This window comes from Pteropus medius, unplaced genomic scaffold (genome assembly GCF_902729225.1).
Source record: "Pteropus medius unplaced genomic scaffold, Ma_sr-lr_union100, whole genome shotgun sequence".
Classification (NCBI taxonomy): Eukaryota; Metazoa; Chordata; class Mammalia; order Chiroptera; family Pteropodidae; genus Pteropus; species Pteropus medius.
The window spans coordinates 45,612,925-45,631,387 of NW_024349800.1; the positions used below are offsets into that span (position 1 = coordinate 45,612,925).

The 18,463-nt window shown below is 39.1% G+C and overlaps 1 protein-coding gene across 1 annotated transcript in view; it reads right to left on the reverse strand.

The window, feature by feature from the left end:
• Positions 1–1,135: 1,135 nt before the first annotated feature.
• TTC27 (tetratricopeptide repeat domain 27) overlaps positions 1,136–18,463 on the reverse strand; it is a 137,285-nt gene continuing 119,957 nt past the window's right edge. The window contains exons 17-20 of the mRNA XM_039887439.1: positions 7,789–7,986; positions 6,297–6,408; positions 2,637–2,737; positions 1,136–1,371 (exon numbers count right to left, since the gene is read on the reverse strand). Of these exons, the coding sequence (XP_039743373.1) occupies positions 1,249–1,371; positions 2,637–2,737; positions 6,297–6,408; positions 7,789–7,986 (534 nt within the window). The 3' untranslated portion in view covers positions 1,136–1,248. The remainder of the gene's footprint in view (positions 1,372–2,636; positions 2,738–6,296; positions 6,409–7,788; positions 7,987–18,463) is intronic.

Consider the following 18,463-nt stretch of genomic DNA (forward strand, 5'->3'; position numbering starts at 1 on the left):
CTCTAACCATCCATCAGTCCATCCATCCATCCAACCACCCACCTGTTACCCCATGGATTCCATAAAATATTTGAGTGGACATTTAATATTAACTCATGCTGCTTCATTTTACTTGTCTTTCTCATAGTTATTGTGTCTCCTGTAAGAGAAACTGCTTTGGGGCATACATCAACATTTTTTAGGCTAGTATGATAATAGAAATGAGAAGCAGGTGGTTAAGGAATGGAAGCATGATAAGTATTCATAACAGAAATTTGTTGATGAAAGTTTTTAGACTTTTTTTAATGTTCAGAATACTTATATTTACGGATTATGTATTTTTAAATTTCCAAAGGCAGTTGAAACTCACAAAGAAACAAGGAATAGAAATTATTCACATTGTATAAATAAGAACACGGAAAAAAGCAAGGGTCAAATAACTTATGCATGGAACCCAAAATTCAGCAACCAAAGCCAGGACTTAGAATTCCTCACTATGACTTTTCTAGTAAGATTATTAAGCTCAGCTGCTGCCTTCGACATTTGTTTCCATAGACATTACTAAGAAAGCATTTTACTTTTGCATTTTTGTAATATGGCACCGTTTATAGCTGTCTTCACCCATAACAACCTTATTAAACAAGCATCTTGGGGCTGGCAGTACACACGACGAGGGGGTCAGCCTGGTTACTAGTGGCTAATGCTTGAGACAAAATTCGAGTTATGTCATTTTTGTCTTGCATTTTCTTGATTTAGAAGTTAAACCATGCCCACACTTCTAATTTAGCCAAGACTGTACTTTTCTGACACAAATACCAAAATCTCAAGAAGTGAAAAGGTTTCCATCATCAAATCTACTCTTTTATCACTTTTGGATAAAAGCAGCCAATCTAACGATGCCACAAACTTGTAGTGTGAATTTTTATCCTGTTTAGACTAAGTTCTTCTAAAGAATAATCTAGTTCATTTTAGGCTAAGAGAGAATAAACCCTATGCTAAAAAGATAACTATAACTTTTTTGCTCTTTTTGCTGAAATACCTCAAGAATAATAAAAATATTAAATTTGACTAATCCTAAAGAAATAGAGAAGTTTTTATTTAACGTATTTCAGGAAGTTCAAACATTTGGAAAAAATCACAAAAAACAACAATGTTAGCCATTAAAGAAAAATTTATTTTAAAAAATCAGTATCGAGTGTTTCTGATACACAGGTACAGAGAAATTCCAGAAGGCGAGAGCACCTTTTCCAGAAACTGCTCCCAGGACGGTCAATACTGATTTCGAAATTGGTTGCTCAGGTCTTGGAGCTCTATTACTAAGGCTTCCATAGCTGCCATTTCATCAGCTAACTCCCTAGAAATTTCTCCACTTGTCACATCTGTAAATAGTTGCTGCAACATAAAGAACAAAGCAGAAGCATCAGAAACAATAAAAATCTCTTTACAATAATATAGAGACAGAGTATAGAATTAAAATTCCCTTTGCATAATAATGCCATAACATTATAGTAGCAATGGCAGTATTGGTTCTGTTCATCATCCTGGAAAGGTACAAGCTGCAACAATTAAAGGATGAATCAAACAATATGCCTGAATTTTGAATGAGCTCTGCTCTTCAAAATTGTTGCCTTGAATACCAATTATTCATTTCAATGTCATAGGATGGTTTTTGGATGAATGGATATTATTCATCCAAATAAAACAAATCTATTCACTGCATATACAAGCAAAACGAATATATTTTATATTCGAGATCATATAAATCAGACCCTTTATGTCAATTATTTGAAAATTAATTATGGCTTAGGACTCAGAGCCACAAAGATCATCAAGACTTGGTAACAGCAAAAAAGCCCGACAAAATAAAATAAATATAAATGAGCCCTCCTTTTGTAACAGGAATTGCCTGGGGGGCATATTGCAACATACTCAACTGAACATGCTACCACAGCTGAAATACTGAGAATGCTCCAAGGAGCTGCCTGCTGAGCCCAGGAATCCAGTCTTCAAAAAGCTCCCTGGACCCTCGCAGGCATTCCCACCCCAGCACTGGTCCACACGTCTGTATGTGCAACTGGATGGTTCATGTTTTCTGTCGTCAAACCTGAGTCACCCATCTACCTTCACCATTTTTGTCAAATCCAAACAACCTACTTAATATTTTCTCTCTAAATCATTTTTTTTTACATAATAAAAGTCTTTTTAAGGTGAAATTTCATCACTACCATAAACAAAAAATTAGCAATAATATTTATGAAAGTGTAGATTTGATATGCTAGTTATACTTTTTCAAACATGCTTTGAAATAGATATGAAAATTGAAAGTTTACCCAAGTGCTACCAGTGGCATAAATGCCACACTTTGGGGAAAGTGATAATAAAGAGAAGAGCATTGTTTTCATTTAATTTAAAGAAAGTACTAAGGACTGGACTGTAAATATTAATTTCTAAGACTTAAGTTACACATATTTAGGGTGGTCTGGCCATTTGGCCAATAATACCCTCATTAGTGCAAGTAATCGGGAAGGCGGGGGCTAATATCTAAAATGCAATATGGGCCTAAAATTACCCCGAAGTAAAAGATTTAAGAGCAGTTAGCTGGTACTAAAGACTTTTTTCCATATGCCGATTCTAATTAATTCACATTTCACTCTCACCTTTGCTTTAGATAACAAGCCCTGTAGATTGAGTCGAACTGAAGAAAGCACCTGAACAGCTTCTTGGGGCTTAGATTTGTTTTTACTGCATTTCATAGCCACTGGAAGATAAATATGGGGAAAACATCCATAAAACTTGGTAACGATAATTCACGGTACAAAAAAGAAACAATTATTTTATTAAGACTTTAGAAATATTTCTCCATGGAAAGATTTTATTTTGGAAAAAGAATAATAATTATGTGCATAATTCTCCCCTTTATTCTTCTTTAAGAAGGATAAATTTCTCTTTATTGCTAAAGAGAAAATTTTGGGGAAAACAGGTGATTTTTTTTGGTGATTTACGGATCATTGGGAAGAGACATCCTCCACACCCCCCCACAAACTAATGAAATTAGGTAAAAAGAGATAAAATCTGACCGAACGTGCCCCCAGAAGGCAAACACAGAAGCAGCACATCCCAATGTGGCTTCCCAAGGTGCTGGGTCCCTCGCGAGGGCTCACAACTGCTGATGACACTAGCTCAAGGAAGTGACGTGACAGATGTTTACGGCTCAGTTCTTACTGCATTTTCATTCTCAGGGTTTGTACCATCATCTGGAAGAGCTGATGTCAACAACCTCTGTGCCTGCACTGAGGGCACGTGACCACAACCAGGGCATAACCATCCCTGGCCGAAGGCCCACCTACTAACGCTTTACAAGAACAAGCAAAGAACTTTGCAAAAATATAACACCTGATATTTCTCCACCGATTTGTTCCCGTTTTTGTTCCTCTAAATCATGCTCACTACAAACAGAACAATAACCAGATCACATTTTAAGACTACACTACAGACTACAACAATTAAAGTCTACTTAATATCCTGGATCTTAGCACCAGGGATAGAAAATAGATTTCTTTTTGCATGGAAACTCGAAGTAACTGCTGGCGGTTGTCTGTGCCTGAAAAAATAGTTTTGTCATCAATTAGTAATATCTTCCATGACTGGCGAGAACTAGGTTTGACATTCATATCTTAAAGTAATAATTAGTCTGATATTTCTCAGCTAAGGGTTGAAAGAAGCCATGCTAATCAACATGTTAAACTCATTTTCAAAAGGCACAGTGAGGATTATGATGTCTGTGCCCCTTAGTAGAGTGAAGTTGTAACTACCATGGCTGAGGTACTGGGCTATTTAATATCTAGTAACTTATATCAGAAACAGCTGTGATTCTTTTTTCAATTCTTTATTTTCATTCTGAGGAAAACAAAATTAGAGCAAAAAGACAAACACTCTATTAGTCCCCCTCCTCAATTCCATGTCCAAAAGGCACTTGAAACTGAGATAGACAGACAGACAGACAGATAAGACAATGAATGAGAGAGAGATAACCTGTTTCAAATCATCAGGAAATTCCCAGAGAGCAGTGCTTCCTCCAGGCAGATTGTAGTTAAAATGCATAACTATTATTTTAAAAGTTCCTGGATGGTGAAGAAAGAATGAACTTTGCCCATCCTTTCCCAGAAAACAGAATAGCTGAGCCTGTAAATGAGTACCCTCCAGATAATACAAATGGGTACAGAATGACAACATTGTTATGGAAAGGTCTCAAACAATATGTAGAGATTATAATGTCTTATCGAGCTTTCTGAAGTACATTCTTAAAAATAGCAATCCAAGAGTGAGTAGATCACATGGAGATATTTTTTATGTTATATTTCCTTTTCAGAATTGGGTGGAGTAGAGAACAGTTGTTGGGAAGAAAGGTAAAAAAGAACACAGAGTAACAGAGAAAGTAAGCCAGCTCATTCTTCCCCTAAACACTGGTATGCAAAAGCAACTGAAGAAAAGGTTAAGATTTATCTTTATAAATCTAAAATATCACTGGAAACTAAAGCTAAGTATCCACTCAGATATGCTTATAATGTTGTAGGAACACCAACACATGATTCATTGAAATAGTTTAAAATCAACTTTAAGATGCACAATGAAGATTTTTCCTGGAGTACTTCTTAACCTGCAAATTTATACCTGACAGGTTTAATAACATCACTTAGTGATAACAGAAATCTTGGCTTTGAATGTTAGATAGTCAGTTGTTCACAGAAATGTTTAGGGTTGGCAGGTTGAAGTAGATAAGATAAATTCTCCCCAGAAAATCATATCTTAGTATAATTATGTACATAATATACCTTAGCATGGGTTTCCCCAAATACAGTACTATATTCACCAAGGCCAAAGACATAAAGACTGAACTCCATCTGGGCCCAGTCACCACGAGGCTGGCACAAGCCACATAAATTCCGGCTACTTCAGACCATCCTCTCGCTGGTCTATCAGCAATTACTTCAAACTTTTACACAGTGAATTTCAGCTATATTGAATTTAGCACCTTGTCTGTCAAGGAGTAAGTGGCCCGGGAAATTGGATATTTATATATTTTGTTTATCAACGATCTCAAAGGCCATAAGTAGAATTATTAACCCTAAGCCCATTTCTAACTTGTTTGAATATTGTTACTTTTTTTGCAAGTTAAGCTTTATTCTTGTTCTTCATTTTTCTCTTTTCGGTTTTGAGTCCCTGATCATACAGCTCAGATCTTCTACCCCAGAGGGAACAGGGTCGGGGCAAGAAGCAAGGGAATGACATTTAAACCATGCCTAAGACACTGTTAAGCATTTTAAAAATATTATATTTTTAAATTTGTTTTCATTTATATTTGTTTTCATTTACTCTTCAGAACTACAACAGGTAGGTGCATCCCTATTTTACTAACGAGAGAGCTAAGGCTCAGGGAAGTTAAGTAATTTACCCCAAGTCACAGAGCAAGTGCGTGGTAGCACTGGTCCTGGGGCTTAGGTCTCCCTGTCCAGAGCTCTGACCTGTTCATTGTCCCCCGTGGGCTCCCTATTTGCTGGAACTATTTGCTGCAGAAGAATTTAGAGGAGGACTTTAGAATGAGTCCACAGTTCCTGTGACTCAGTACTTAACGTCGTGGCTTCGTTATTTTATTCGAACTGCAACCTCAGGGCATCATGCACTCATATTCAAATATAAATGTGAAAATGCATTACTAAAGTTAACTGGTATATTTTTCACTAATGCAAATAATTAAAAGCAGCCTTTATCTGGAATTTACTTACCCAAGTGGCATACAACTTTATATGTATGGTTACCCATGCCTCAAATATCACCCACTAAATTTCCCAAAGATAGGGATTAGATTATATTTTTAATTTCTTTTGTATATGCCACAGCTCTCTATATATTATTATGTACTTCAGGTATCTATGTATTTTTATGAACAAGCATTTTCATTTATAAAAGAGGAATATGAGTCAGGAAAAGTTAACATATCTTTAGCCTACATAACCGACACAAATAGACTCTGTGTGAAGTGAAGGTTAAATACAGTTGTAAAGGTATTTCATATCTCTGAAGTTTCTAATACCGTCACTAATTCAAATCGTATTTAAGCCTCTATCCTATATTTTTTATTGCTTGAAAGTGCCTACTACATACTAGTTGGTCTATAGATATTTGATGAATACAGCAATTTCAATACAATGAAATACTCTGAAATTATTAGTAACAAAACTTTCCTGTGACTAATACTTTTTCTTATCCATAAAAACACATTAAAATACACCAAGGACATCAAACGTTACATCAAATACCATGTGCAAGTCCTACAGCTCGCTGAACCACTTCCTTAAATGATGTAATATCTTTCTCCCAACAACTGGACTGTGTATCACACTTGTATGCCTTAGAGAGATACTGGAACGCCTGAGGAAAGAAAAAACAACATTCAGAATAACAAGTAGAATTCCCATTTCAAGCTCTATTTCCTGGAAGTCATATGGAATTAATCCCAACTTGAAAACCAGCATCTGTGTTATACAGCACAGTCTCTCTTACTTCTCATCAAAGAAAGGGTATAGATGCACATCCAACAGCAATAAGCAATTAAAAGAAACCAAACGGATGTATCTGGATCTAGATACTTCCCTCCAAGCAGAAAAATATAAATGAAATATAAATGCTTGTTTTGGAAAATCTATAAGGAGTGTGCACATTACCTTGCCATTTGTAGCCATCAGCTTAAGAGACCGGTTGAGAGAATGAGGTGTGAACTTGGTGAAACTATGGGATTACTGGTAGGTATGTAAACTCACGGAAGTTTAAAACACTCTCTTTTCACAGCCCCATCCTTGCGGATTCTATGGGATTACTGGTAGGTATGTAAACTCACGGAAGTTTAAAACACTCTCTTTTCACAGCCCCATCCTTGCGGATTCTTGAGGGAGAAGTCATAGATGAGAATTCAGAGTACCCTTAATTCTACATAGACAAAGGAGCACATAATTCAGGAAGAAATGGAAGGCCAGAAAGCAGGAGTCGGTGCACACATGTGTGTGAGCATGTGTTCTCTGGTCTGACAAGACATTGGCAGAAGCCAGCTAGGTGGACTGAGAGAGGAAAGAATGGCTGTGAATCCCACAGATTAGCTGTACTGAGGCTAATTCCAGCTCATGCAAGGAGTACATGTGATTTGTTGTGGATGTTTTGAAAAGAACCCAAAATAATTACTCGAACCTTGGAAACTCGGAAGCCTCCTTTACGTGCTAAGATAAGAGGCTACGGCAAAACTGGGGTGTGACTGGTGGGCCATGCTTGTGAGGACCAGGCTAGGCGGCCTGTCAAGGATCTTCTGTTTAGACTTTAAAAGCACTTCCCCACTACTCGTTTCTAGTTCCTTTTTCTCTTTCCCTTGCATAGTCGCCATCTCGGATTTAAACACTCTTTTGTCCTTGCACCCAATCTACCTTAGTCCTTAGCGATGAGCCTGCAGAAAGCGGGGTGCAGTAACGAGAGCCAGCTGTTTGCTGCAGCTCCAGTAGGGGAGCAGGTTAGAGACTCTTTTGCAGGAAAAAGAACAATTTCATAAGAAAAATTCAGGAAAAGAATAAAGATGAATGCGTACAAGTCTTAACCTGCCCACAATTCAAAGTGCTTATGTTAAAGCCTCTGAATTAAAACTGAAAACTTGAGCAGATTAATCTTATCTTTCAAATTATTAAACTTTTTCCTCCAACCATCAAAAAAGCAGATCCACTACACATATGTTCAAACAAAAGGCAAGGGCCGGGAAGAGTGAGGACTTACCCTTTCATTCTCATCGGGCTTTTCACTCTGCCCGTCCCCATATACCTGGGCATACAGCCTCCAGATTTCTCCGTCATTAGTCACTCTAGAAGTTACTCGGCCAAACAACTCCTGCAATCTTCCTTTGAGGCCGGTTGCGACATCTCCACTTCGATCAGTCATCCCATCGATCACTGCTCTCACAAGGATTCTAAGAACCTTAAAAAAATGCACAGAAGAAACCAGTAAGCTAGAAACAACCAAATAACAAAAAACAAAGGGCTGCTATCACCATCATCAACGGCAATGACAATGATAAACCTCGTGACACCTGTTAGACGATCATCCTTACACCTTTCAAAAATAAAAGTCAAGCCATTATGAACCACTCTGCAGAACTGCATGCTGACCACCTTGCTATTCAGGCTCCTCGGAGGGCTCTCCTCTCCCAGAGCCCTGTCCCAGGTGCTCTCCTCTTCTCACTCTGATTGCCCTCTCTGAATGCTGTGATCCACACCTGTAGCTTCTTATATAGCCTACTATGTAAGAAGCTTCTCATAAAGTCTACTCCGATAGTGTCGGCGCAGCTCCAGCCACACTCCTTTCTGGAGCTCCGTGACTGTGTACCTCAATCCCTACCAGGCATGGCCAATCAACATCTCGCACTCCACCTATCCAGAAGTGGAACGTAGATCCCAGATCTTCCTTCTGTACTCTCAGAACCAATAGCTTTAGCATCAACCTAGATTCACTTCTCTCCCATTTCAGCCACATGTAATTGATTTGATTCAACATTCCTAATGAGTCCTAAACCCAGCCTCTCCTACATTAGATTAGGCCTCATTACTTTCCATCTGGACTGCTGTGGTAACATTCTAACTGCTTAAAGAGGTCCTGGCCCTTGCTCACTGTTGAGTGATAAGCTGCTGATGCATTTGCATTAGGCATGTAGAATACCCAGAAAGTATCTCTTGGCCTTCCAACTACCCCAGGTCCGCTCAGCACTTAGCTATCTCACTTTTCAAAGACTTTTTGGCTATCTTGCTTTTCAAAGACTTTTACACATTCTATCCCAGATGCTTTGAATGCTGATAGATGGGCTGAGCCCCAGAGCTGGTTATATTGTCCTGAGAAGACATATCTTTCCTATCTATATAAGACCATGTATCTCAAGGCAATTTCCTGGAGCATAGAAAGTACATCCTTAATCATCTACTCCTGTGATGGAGGAGCAGTAAAGCTACCTGGATCCACCTAAAGAACCAGCATGAGGAGAACACTCTAAGACCTTGCCCGTGGGCTGACACATTGGTACCACCCCGGAGCTTGTTAGAAATGCAGAACCCTGGATGGAGATGTTAATCCATCCTGGACTGAGATTCTGCATTTCTAACAAGCTCCCAGGTGATGTGGATGTTGATGGTCCACAGACCAAACTTTGAGTTCCAAGGTTCCAAGAGACAGGGTACCCACATCTTTATTCTTACTCTGAACTTCAGCGAGAGGACATTTCATCACCTGTATGTATCACCAGGGTGTAATACAGTGCCTAGCATACAGCACTGACTCAACGAATACATCTGCCTGAACAAAAGACTGAACAAACACACCTCTTTCAGAAAGCGGCGCTAAAAGAAAAGCAACCATTGTCCACCTTGCTTGTGCATTCTGACCCATGCGTGAGATGCGGCTGAGGAAACGGGCTCCTCTGGGCCGGGAACACTTTTAGGGACGTGAGCTCTGGCTCACGGTTCTAATTACACACAGTGATAAAAGCAGACAGGAGAACATTCGATTGTGCTTTTCCATTCTTGTCTGGATAAGGTCCATTATCACTGCCTGTAAATTCACATCACGATCTCATATATGTAGTTTTAAATTTGAAAGTAATGAAATTCAGATTACAATCCCACTCATGATTTTAAGTATGAAAGTAGAAGTGTATGAACATGCACGACTTGTTTCAAGTGATCAATCTGTATACTTTTCAAGAATTAACATGTTTTGAAAGGAATGATCTATCAAAGTATTTACTAACATGTACAGGTGAAGAAAGATAAAGCAGTAAAATACTTTTTTCCTGGGATCTCACAGTTGGCCCTACATCCCCTCCCTTCACTGTAGCCTGTATGAGGAGACAATGGAGGAGAGAAAAGTTTTGGTTTCTCAAAAAAACTGAAGAGCTGCAGTGCTGGTGTTGGAGAGAGGAAAAGCTGGTGGAGAGAAAGAGAGAGAGAGTGTGTGTGTGTTTGGGGGGGTGTGAAGGGAACAGGAGAAGGTAGGGAGGCAGAGTGTCTGTCTGTGTGTTATGGGGGCAGGAAATAGTGAAGGGAACTGTGGGTAGGCGGACACCAAACATCTCTACCTAATTCACATGCAGATCAACAAGAGGGTGATGGGACCTTGACTAGGAGTAGAAGCAAGGACAAATCTGTTTTCATACTCTCTATTGGCATGTTCAATGGCCAATTAAATAGCTAGATTTGGAGCTTAGAAGAGAGTTCTCTATGAATGAGTAGATAATAGAAGCCATTCACGGCCACGCGATGTTGCCTAAAGAGATTATGTTGGGTAAGAATCAGACTGAGGACAGAATCTAAAGGAAACCGATATTTAAGAGGAGGGAAGACAAACAAAGGCCTCGGCACTGACGAGACTAAAAAGGAATGCTCAGAAGGGTGGGAGAAAGTCGTGCTGTGAAAACTAGAGAAAAAGAAAGTCACGAGGAGAATTCATCTGCAAAAGATCAGGATGGAAGATTCCACTGGGTTTGGTAATTACAAGGGTAGTGACTGTAACCAGAACTGAGCCAGGACCAGGAGGGCAGGAGAGACTGTGAATTTGAACAAGAGGATTACACAAAGAGAGAACATGAAAACCAAGACGACTATTAACATCATAAAAAACAAAAAGCAAAAAAAACCCCAATCATAGTACCTGTAATACCCATTTTGAATATTATTTGTATAGGCATAGAATGGTAATAGAAAATATTCATTTAACAAAAATAATTAATATAAACATATTGGGAAGATAAGAAAGAGAAGTAGCAAAAATGTCAGTATAAGAGAGTCAAGTCCTCATTTATTATAATAGGATGTCAAGTGATAATACCTAAATTTAGTTAATAAAAAAGAGCCATACATAACTATTATTATGAAAATGTGCAAATGGAAAAAGAAATACTAAAGCATTTCTTCCCTTTGGGGAGAAGGATCTTGAAAAGAGAAAAGAGATAAAGCAGAGAATTGTTATATTTTGTTATAAGCCTTTTACTGCTACGTAACTTGTAAAACTGTATGTATGTGTTGTGTTAAAAAAATAACAATTTAATTTAAAACAGAGAAAAGGCAAAAATAAATACATTCAAAGATTGGCAAATATGAAAAAAATGATGGCAACGTGAATATTCATTTATTCCATTTTACTTTAAAATTAAGTCCTTGGCATGTGTGCGTGAGGGGGCGGGGCTGGAGTGCGGGCTTTGGGAGAGGTGGGAGTGAATGAGCTCACTCATGCTCTGGGGGCCGGAACAAAGGTGCGTCCCTTTGTGAAAATTCATGTGTTCTGTATACTTTTCTGTATGTACAATATATTTTAATAAAAAGTTAAAAAGTTGTTTCCTGAAATTAAGAAAGCTCCATGAACTGAAGGAAAAAATAGTTATTAAAATACATTAACAAATGGAGCTAATATGTCATCTTTAAAAAATGGTTTTAGAGTGATAACGATTATTTTTTAAAACCACTAGAATAATTTTATAATTTTCCTTTTAGCATTTTCCTCCCACTAACTAGTGAGAAAAATCACATCCTAGTTATCCAGACTGACTACAAAAACAATAACTTTTAACACATATTTAACCATTCTTTAAGAAATAGGTATTTGTGATTTAAAAAGAGCAAAGGGTGTTGCAGTAGAATTTCTTCGATTAAATAAATCACCAAGGGGTACAATTTCCTCTTGGGCCATCCACAAATTTTACCAGTATTAAACTCCTTTGCATCATCAAAAGTGAAAAAATATTTTTTTAAACAAGTAAGTGCCTTTATCCACTGTAAATTGGATAAAAATGGATAAATTGTTATGATTCTTGAATCCATAAGAAAATAGTTAAAACTATAAATTACTAAGTGTGTAACAAGAGGCTGAAGGGTAGAATATTGAAGTTTAAGAATTTAGAGATGGAATAATTCTTGGGGAAACAGAGTCCAAGATATGGCCACTCGGATGGGTTACTTATACGGAATAAGATGACGACAAAGAACTTTCAGTGCAAAGTACTGGACGTACCATCGACCTATACACTAAGTATTCCAGAACAGCTAGATCTAGAGAGGAGAGGAAGATCTATATCATCAGATGCTGAAGTGCACCATGAATATGGGGGAGGGGCTAGCAAGTTGGTAAGTAGCAGTAATGAGGACAGGTCTTCTTTCTACTATGTCACAGGACCGTTGTATCAGAAGTCAACACACAAAAAAAAGAGCTTCGAAACTGTAAAGCAATATAGACCTATAAACTGATTATTATCGTCGACCTTCAACTTCCTTACTCTGTTAGAAGTGGACAGCAAAACCCTTGTTGTTGGCCCACTCACTATGGGCCTCTACATTTCCTTTTTCCAAATGTTTGTTGAGCAAAGATCTTTCCTTTATAAGATATTTAATTTTTTTTTCTTAATTTGGATTGAACTCATTTTTCCCAATGTCAAAGCATTATGGTTATTTTCATGACAGAGATTATATAGCACACAAGGTGATGGACTAACATGTCGCTAGCTCCTTTACCTGAATCCCAACTCTGTACATTGCTTGAAAAAAGAGAAAGTCATTGATCTGAGAAAATAACAGAAAACAAGTCAGAAACCCTGGGGAGACAGAAACTGGCTGCATTCAGTATAGCGGAGATCAGTGGGCCAGGCTGGAAAAGTGCCTAGGTGATAATGTTCATAGATAGGCTAAGAAAAGCTTTTTGGTTGTGCCTTTCTTCCTTCCACACACTACTCTACATGCCACTTGCTATCAGCATGGAGACTGTGCCAGTTCAGTGCAAGCCATCAGGACAAAGGGCCTGGCTAAGACAGCAACAGATCCAGGAGGCCTGGCTTGTCCCCCACAGGCTGAGGTGAGATGACTACTCTGGAAAATGGACATTGGAAGCGTATGGTGCCTGGCAGAGATAGGGGAGGTGTCCTGAGCAGCAGGGCCACTTGGTGGTGGTGGGAGGGGGCAGCAGCAAAGTTTATCCAAGGGGTGGGTTCCCCTTGTAGCCCAAACTCACCAGGAAGGGCACGCTTTGGGTCCTGGGCTTTGCTGTAGCCCCTCCTACCAAGTACACATTAGCAGAAGAGCCAATATCTCCAGGGAAGTATGAGCCAACAGGGACAAAATTGCAAAAGAACAACCATAATGAAATAAACGAACTGAACAGGCTACATGAAAAAGAATTTAAGGTCATGTGGAGGAAAACTTTGTTTGTTTTCATAATACATATGTTCGGGAAGATAAAAGGGAAAACCAAGGAACGAATGAGGTAACAGCATATATGGGGAAGAAAAATGGTGTGAGGACTGAGCCCAGAGTCACTGTCACACAGAAGGAAAAGGGAGGATGATTCTGCAGAGGAGACAAGGAAGCCGCAGCTGGTAAGGTAAGAAGTGTGAAACCTTGGAAGCCAAGTGAGGAAAATGTTTCAAGAAGGAAGTAGAATTCAACTATGTTACATAAACACTGCTGATGAGGCTGAAAAACCTGAGGACTGACGACTGTCCCCTGAATGTGGTGACACAGACCTTAACGACAGCACATTCGGTGGAGTGGTGGAGATAAAGCCTAAATCGCACGCCTCTCCAAGAGGATGGAGCTGGGGAAGTAGCGCCCAGGTATGAAGAGGCTGCTCCTGGGGAGTGGGGCGGTGACTGTGGACGGACATGAGTGCGCACAAATTGTTTATGCACAGTTTGAAAAAACTGAGAACTTTGAAAAACTAGAGCAACAGATAAATGCATTCAGTAATATTTTCCTACTTGTAATATAACAGAAGTTATAGAGGTAAATTTTAATCCACAGTGATTATAAGGGAAGGGCCACTTGCCTTTCTAGCAGTCTGCTCCAAAGATGATTCTTTAATCTGTGTTTATTTTCTTGGGGTTCTGAACACACGTGTAGATCAAATGAGTATTTTGAACCCTCTTTCCAAAGCACGTACATGACGTCATACTCAACTTTTTTCATGGTATTTAAGGTAACGTCACAATCTCCTGAAGCCTAATTATAGAACCTTCATAAAAATCCCACCTTGTCCATCGTGGGCTGGGATTCCAGTCTGTGTCTCTCACTACTGCATAAGACTAAGTAAGTTTCTTTGAAAAGCTTTATTAGTTTTCTATCAAAACCCTCTCTGTTCCCACGATCTCTTCCGTCACCTCCAGATGTCCAAACCCCTGGTGCCGTTTGCTACAGGAAAGACTTTCATATGGTCAGTCACGGTCTCTCTGGCCTCCCTTGGCACCTCCGTGCATGTCGCCTCTGCTACCACGACAGCTACCAACGAGGTGTGTTTGGGATCCACTGCCCTAACTTTACCAAGCCCACTATTCTCCGAGCCACTGCTTTCTCCCTGAAAAGGAGCATAGCAGTTGTGGTGGGTCTAACAGTGTCCCCAAAAACTCATGTCCACACAGAACCTCAAAACGTGGCCTCGTTTGGAAATAGGGTCTTTGCAGATGTAATTAGTTAAGTTGAGGTCATACTAGATTCGGGTGGGCCCTAAATCCAATGAATAATGTTCTTCTAAGAAGAGTAAAGGACACACGGAGAGAAGGAGGTGAAGAAGCAGATGAAGAGGGCGGCAGAGACAGTTACGCGGCCACAAGCTAAGGGACACCCGGAATCGCTGGAAGCTGGAACGGACAAGGAGAGGTTCTTCCCTAGAGCCCGCGGAGCGGGCAGCGGCCCGGGCGACGTCCTGGCTTCAGACTTCCGGCCTCCAGAACTGAACGGAGAGAACAACAGCTATGGTCAGAAGACACCAAGTCTGCGGAAATTAGTTTCAGCTGCCCCAGGAGGGGAAGTAAAAAGAGCGAGACAGCACCGAAAGCACTGGAACAACCTCTCCCCGGGGCCCTTATCTGGCTTCGATTAATTGTGCTCTGGTGTCAGTTCAGAAAGCACCGAACAAATGGCTGTCACATCGCAGCGTGGCCCTACTGAGGACGGTGACCTTCGGCACCCATTCACTGGTCAGAAGTCATTCTTTCCCCACGTGCAGAAGTTTTAAATATCAAATCTCTTGATCTTTTCCTTAATGGAATATGGCTTTCTGTTATGATTAAAAATGTTTTCTCTATCCCTAAACCTACAGAAATATTTACCATATTTTATTTTAGTGCTTTTATGGTTTTTGCTTTTTCATTAACGATGATAATGACAACGATGACAATGATGATGATAGCAGCTACTTAAATGGCACTTGTGTGTGCCGGGCACTATTCCATGTCCTTTAAGTACATTATCTCATGTAATCCTCATGACAATCCTGTGAGGCAGGTACTGTTATCGTCCCTATTTTATAAAACTGAGGAACAAAATGGTTAAGGCAACTTGCCCCAGGTCATACAGCTAATGATTGGCAGAGGTAGGCTGTAAGCCCAGGCTGTCCAATCCCAGAATCTATGTCCTTACCTACAACATAATCCTGCTTCTCAAGGCATCTCAATTTCAACATTTTATCCATTTGCATTTATTTTAGTTTAAGGAATGAAGCAGAGCTTCAGGTTTTGGTCCCAAATACTTGGCCAATTACTCCAATACACATTGAATATCCTAATTTTATCCCACAAATTTAAAATGCCATCCTAATCATGGACTAAATACTTACTTGAGTCTGTTTCTGAATCCTTTATTTTGTCTCATTTCATTCCTGTAGCAGATGTTAACTCTTTATATAATAAGGATATTATTAGATTTTTATCTTCCTATTTGTTCCGAATATTTTTGTCACATATTTTTTTAATGACATCATAAAAATTCCTTTAAGCTTTCTTTCTTTGTTTCAAAGTTCAGGAAATTTGGTAAGTATCCACTCCTATTCCTAATTTTTCTATGGGATGAAAAAATATTTATCATATATTTAGTCCATTTGGAATTCATTTGGTGTATCACAAAGTAATCTAAGTGTATTTTCTAAGCCTGACTGCTTAGAGGAATTTCATTTTTATCAGTATAAACAGCCCTGTGGTCCCTCGCATCCTACCTAACCCGAAACTACACCACTGATTCCACGTAATGACTTCTACATCCCTAACTTGGATCTCTAACTCGTTTCAGCGATATGGAACTTTTGTTCAACTCTCTCTAAGCCTATTTCTCACGTCCATCACAGACCACACCTGGGAGATGCCGCAAGCACAGAATGATGGTGTGGCACCACTACTAGCCCCTGAAGAGAGGTGAAGTTCTCTTACGTGGAGGAGCAGCAATTCTAACATAAATGCTGAAGAATCTTCACAAGAGAAAAGTATAACTATCTTGCCCCAACACAAACCTTGAAGTCATGGGCCAAGTCTCACCAAAATCTTGGCTGAAAGCACAAGGCACTGGCCCTTTGAATCCTGGAGGTCTTTGAAGCAGAAGGAATCAAACTGCCTTAGGTCCAGTTACAAAAACTCCCAGGAGGGCTCCAGGCTGGGAATGAAGCCACTTCCCGCCTCCCCAGCTTGGCTAACACGCTGCCCTACTTGGAGCTCTCCAGAGAACTTGCTGTTTCCTGGTCTGATAACCCTGACCCCTGGCTTCCCCGAACCTCGGTTATCGGAATGAGGTAGGCAGTTTAACATTTTCCTTTTTACTTCTTCAGAAAAACAAAAAACAAACGAAACAAAAACAAAAACAAAAAAACAAAGCTAAGAGTGTGCAAAAGGCATACCCAGGCTTTAAGTTAAGTGGGCCAGACTCCAGATTTTAAGTCTTGGCTTTACTACTGGTTAGCTGGAAAACATCAGCCTTATTAGTTCATCTTGCTGAGCCTCAGATGCTTCAACGTTACCCATTCCGCAGAGATATAATTTGTATAAAACATACCCATCCCCTCCCCCTCTTTTCTTTCAGGTAAATACTCAGCCACCACTTGTTCCACGACTTCAGTTTGGTTGGCACCCTGCCCCACTGCACATCAACACCACCTCCCTCCTTTCCCAAGAAAACCCCAAAGAAATCCGCACAAAGAACAACATCAGTACGAAAGGATACATAGTGCATGATTCTATTTATACGACATTCAAGAAAAAGCAAAACTGAGCTGCAGTGACAGAAATCAGAAAGCAGTTGCCTGGCTGAGGGGGAAAGGGTGTTGTCTCGATTCACGGGCAAGCAGAAGAGAATCTTCTGTGGTGATGACAATGTTCCATGTCTTTTTTGAGAAGTGGTTACATAAGAACATAAAATACTCAAAACACATCAAACTTACACTTAAATCTGTGTGTTTTATTATACATAAATTATACACCAATTTGGACAATAAACCTTTATTAACTATAGTTCACATGTACATTAATATGATGGGGAAATGTGCTTTTTGAAATAAATCTTCAAGTCAACACAAAGAAGAAAATAGGCATGCCTAAATGTGATTCTCATCTTTGATTCCTAGCAGCTATATGACTGGTCAGGTATTACAACCTCCCTGGGTCTCCCAGTCACCTACTGTAAAATGAGAAGTATTCAGTATCCTCCTCAAATATTGTATGCCCTAAAAAAGATTAACCTTGTTAGGGTCTAAGAACATATATATGTTAATCCCCTCCCCTTCCTCTTCTGTTTATAAACAGCTAATGGGGTATAATAATGCAATATTTAAATTCTTTCCCCAAATGCTCTCCCCAAAATGCCAAGTTATCAAAGAAGGGGTGGGAGGGAGGAGAAGGGAGGAGAGAAAAGAGAAAAAAGGTAAAAAAGAAAAAATGAACAAATCAACATTAGAATGTACCCTGAGGAAAGAAGTGTGAATATATATAAAGATTTGTCTACAAGGATATTCATGGTATTATTGACAAGAATAGAAAACTGGAAAACTGAACAGGGACTAATATACAGGAACATGAAAATTCATTTTATGACAGACTAATAAAAGTATGTTTAATCTAGACATGAATATAAATATGTACTACTACAGAAAATCATTCCTGAGTTATATTAATCTATGCATTAATCGAAATTAAGACAGGGAGAGAAAAGGCAGGAAATGAAAAAGGTGGTATATTTTACTCATCCTATTACAAATAGTGAAAAAAAAAACAGAATAATCTGTAGCTAATTTATTGTTTGTATTAAAATGACTGGGAATTTATACACACATACTATATTCACACACTAGAAAAAAATTGAAATGACAATAATCACATCTATAAAGAAGTAGAGAAAGAATAGATGAAAAGATTTTAAAGTAAATTAAAATAGAATGGAGTCAGGTAGTGTCAAACATAAGGATATGAGCTTTTTTTTTTTTTGAAGATACCTGTTGCCAAACTTATAGAGTCAAATTAAGTTCAATTATTTTAGCCAAGATAAAAATATTCCAGACAGTCTATCAATTGTCTCAGTCCACAGTGACTAGTTGTAATAAAGCGTGATGACAAACAGAAGGATGCAATGAAGCTAAATATGACTGAGCCCACCACTAGCCACCAAGACTCTCT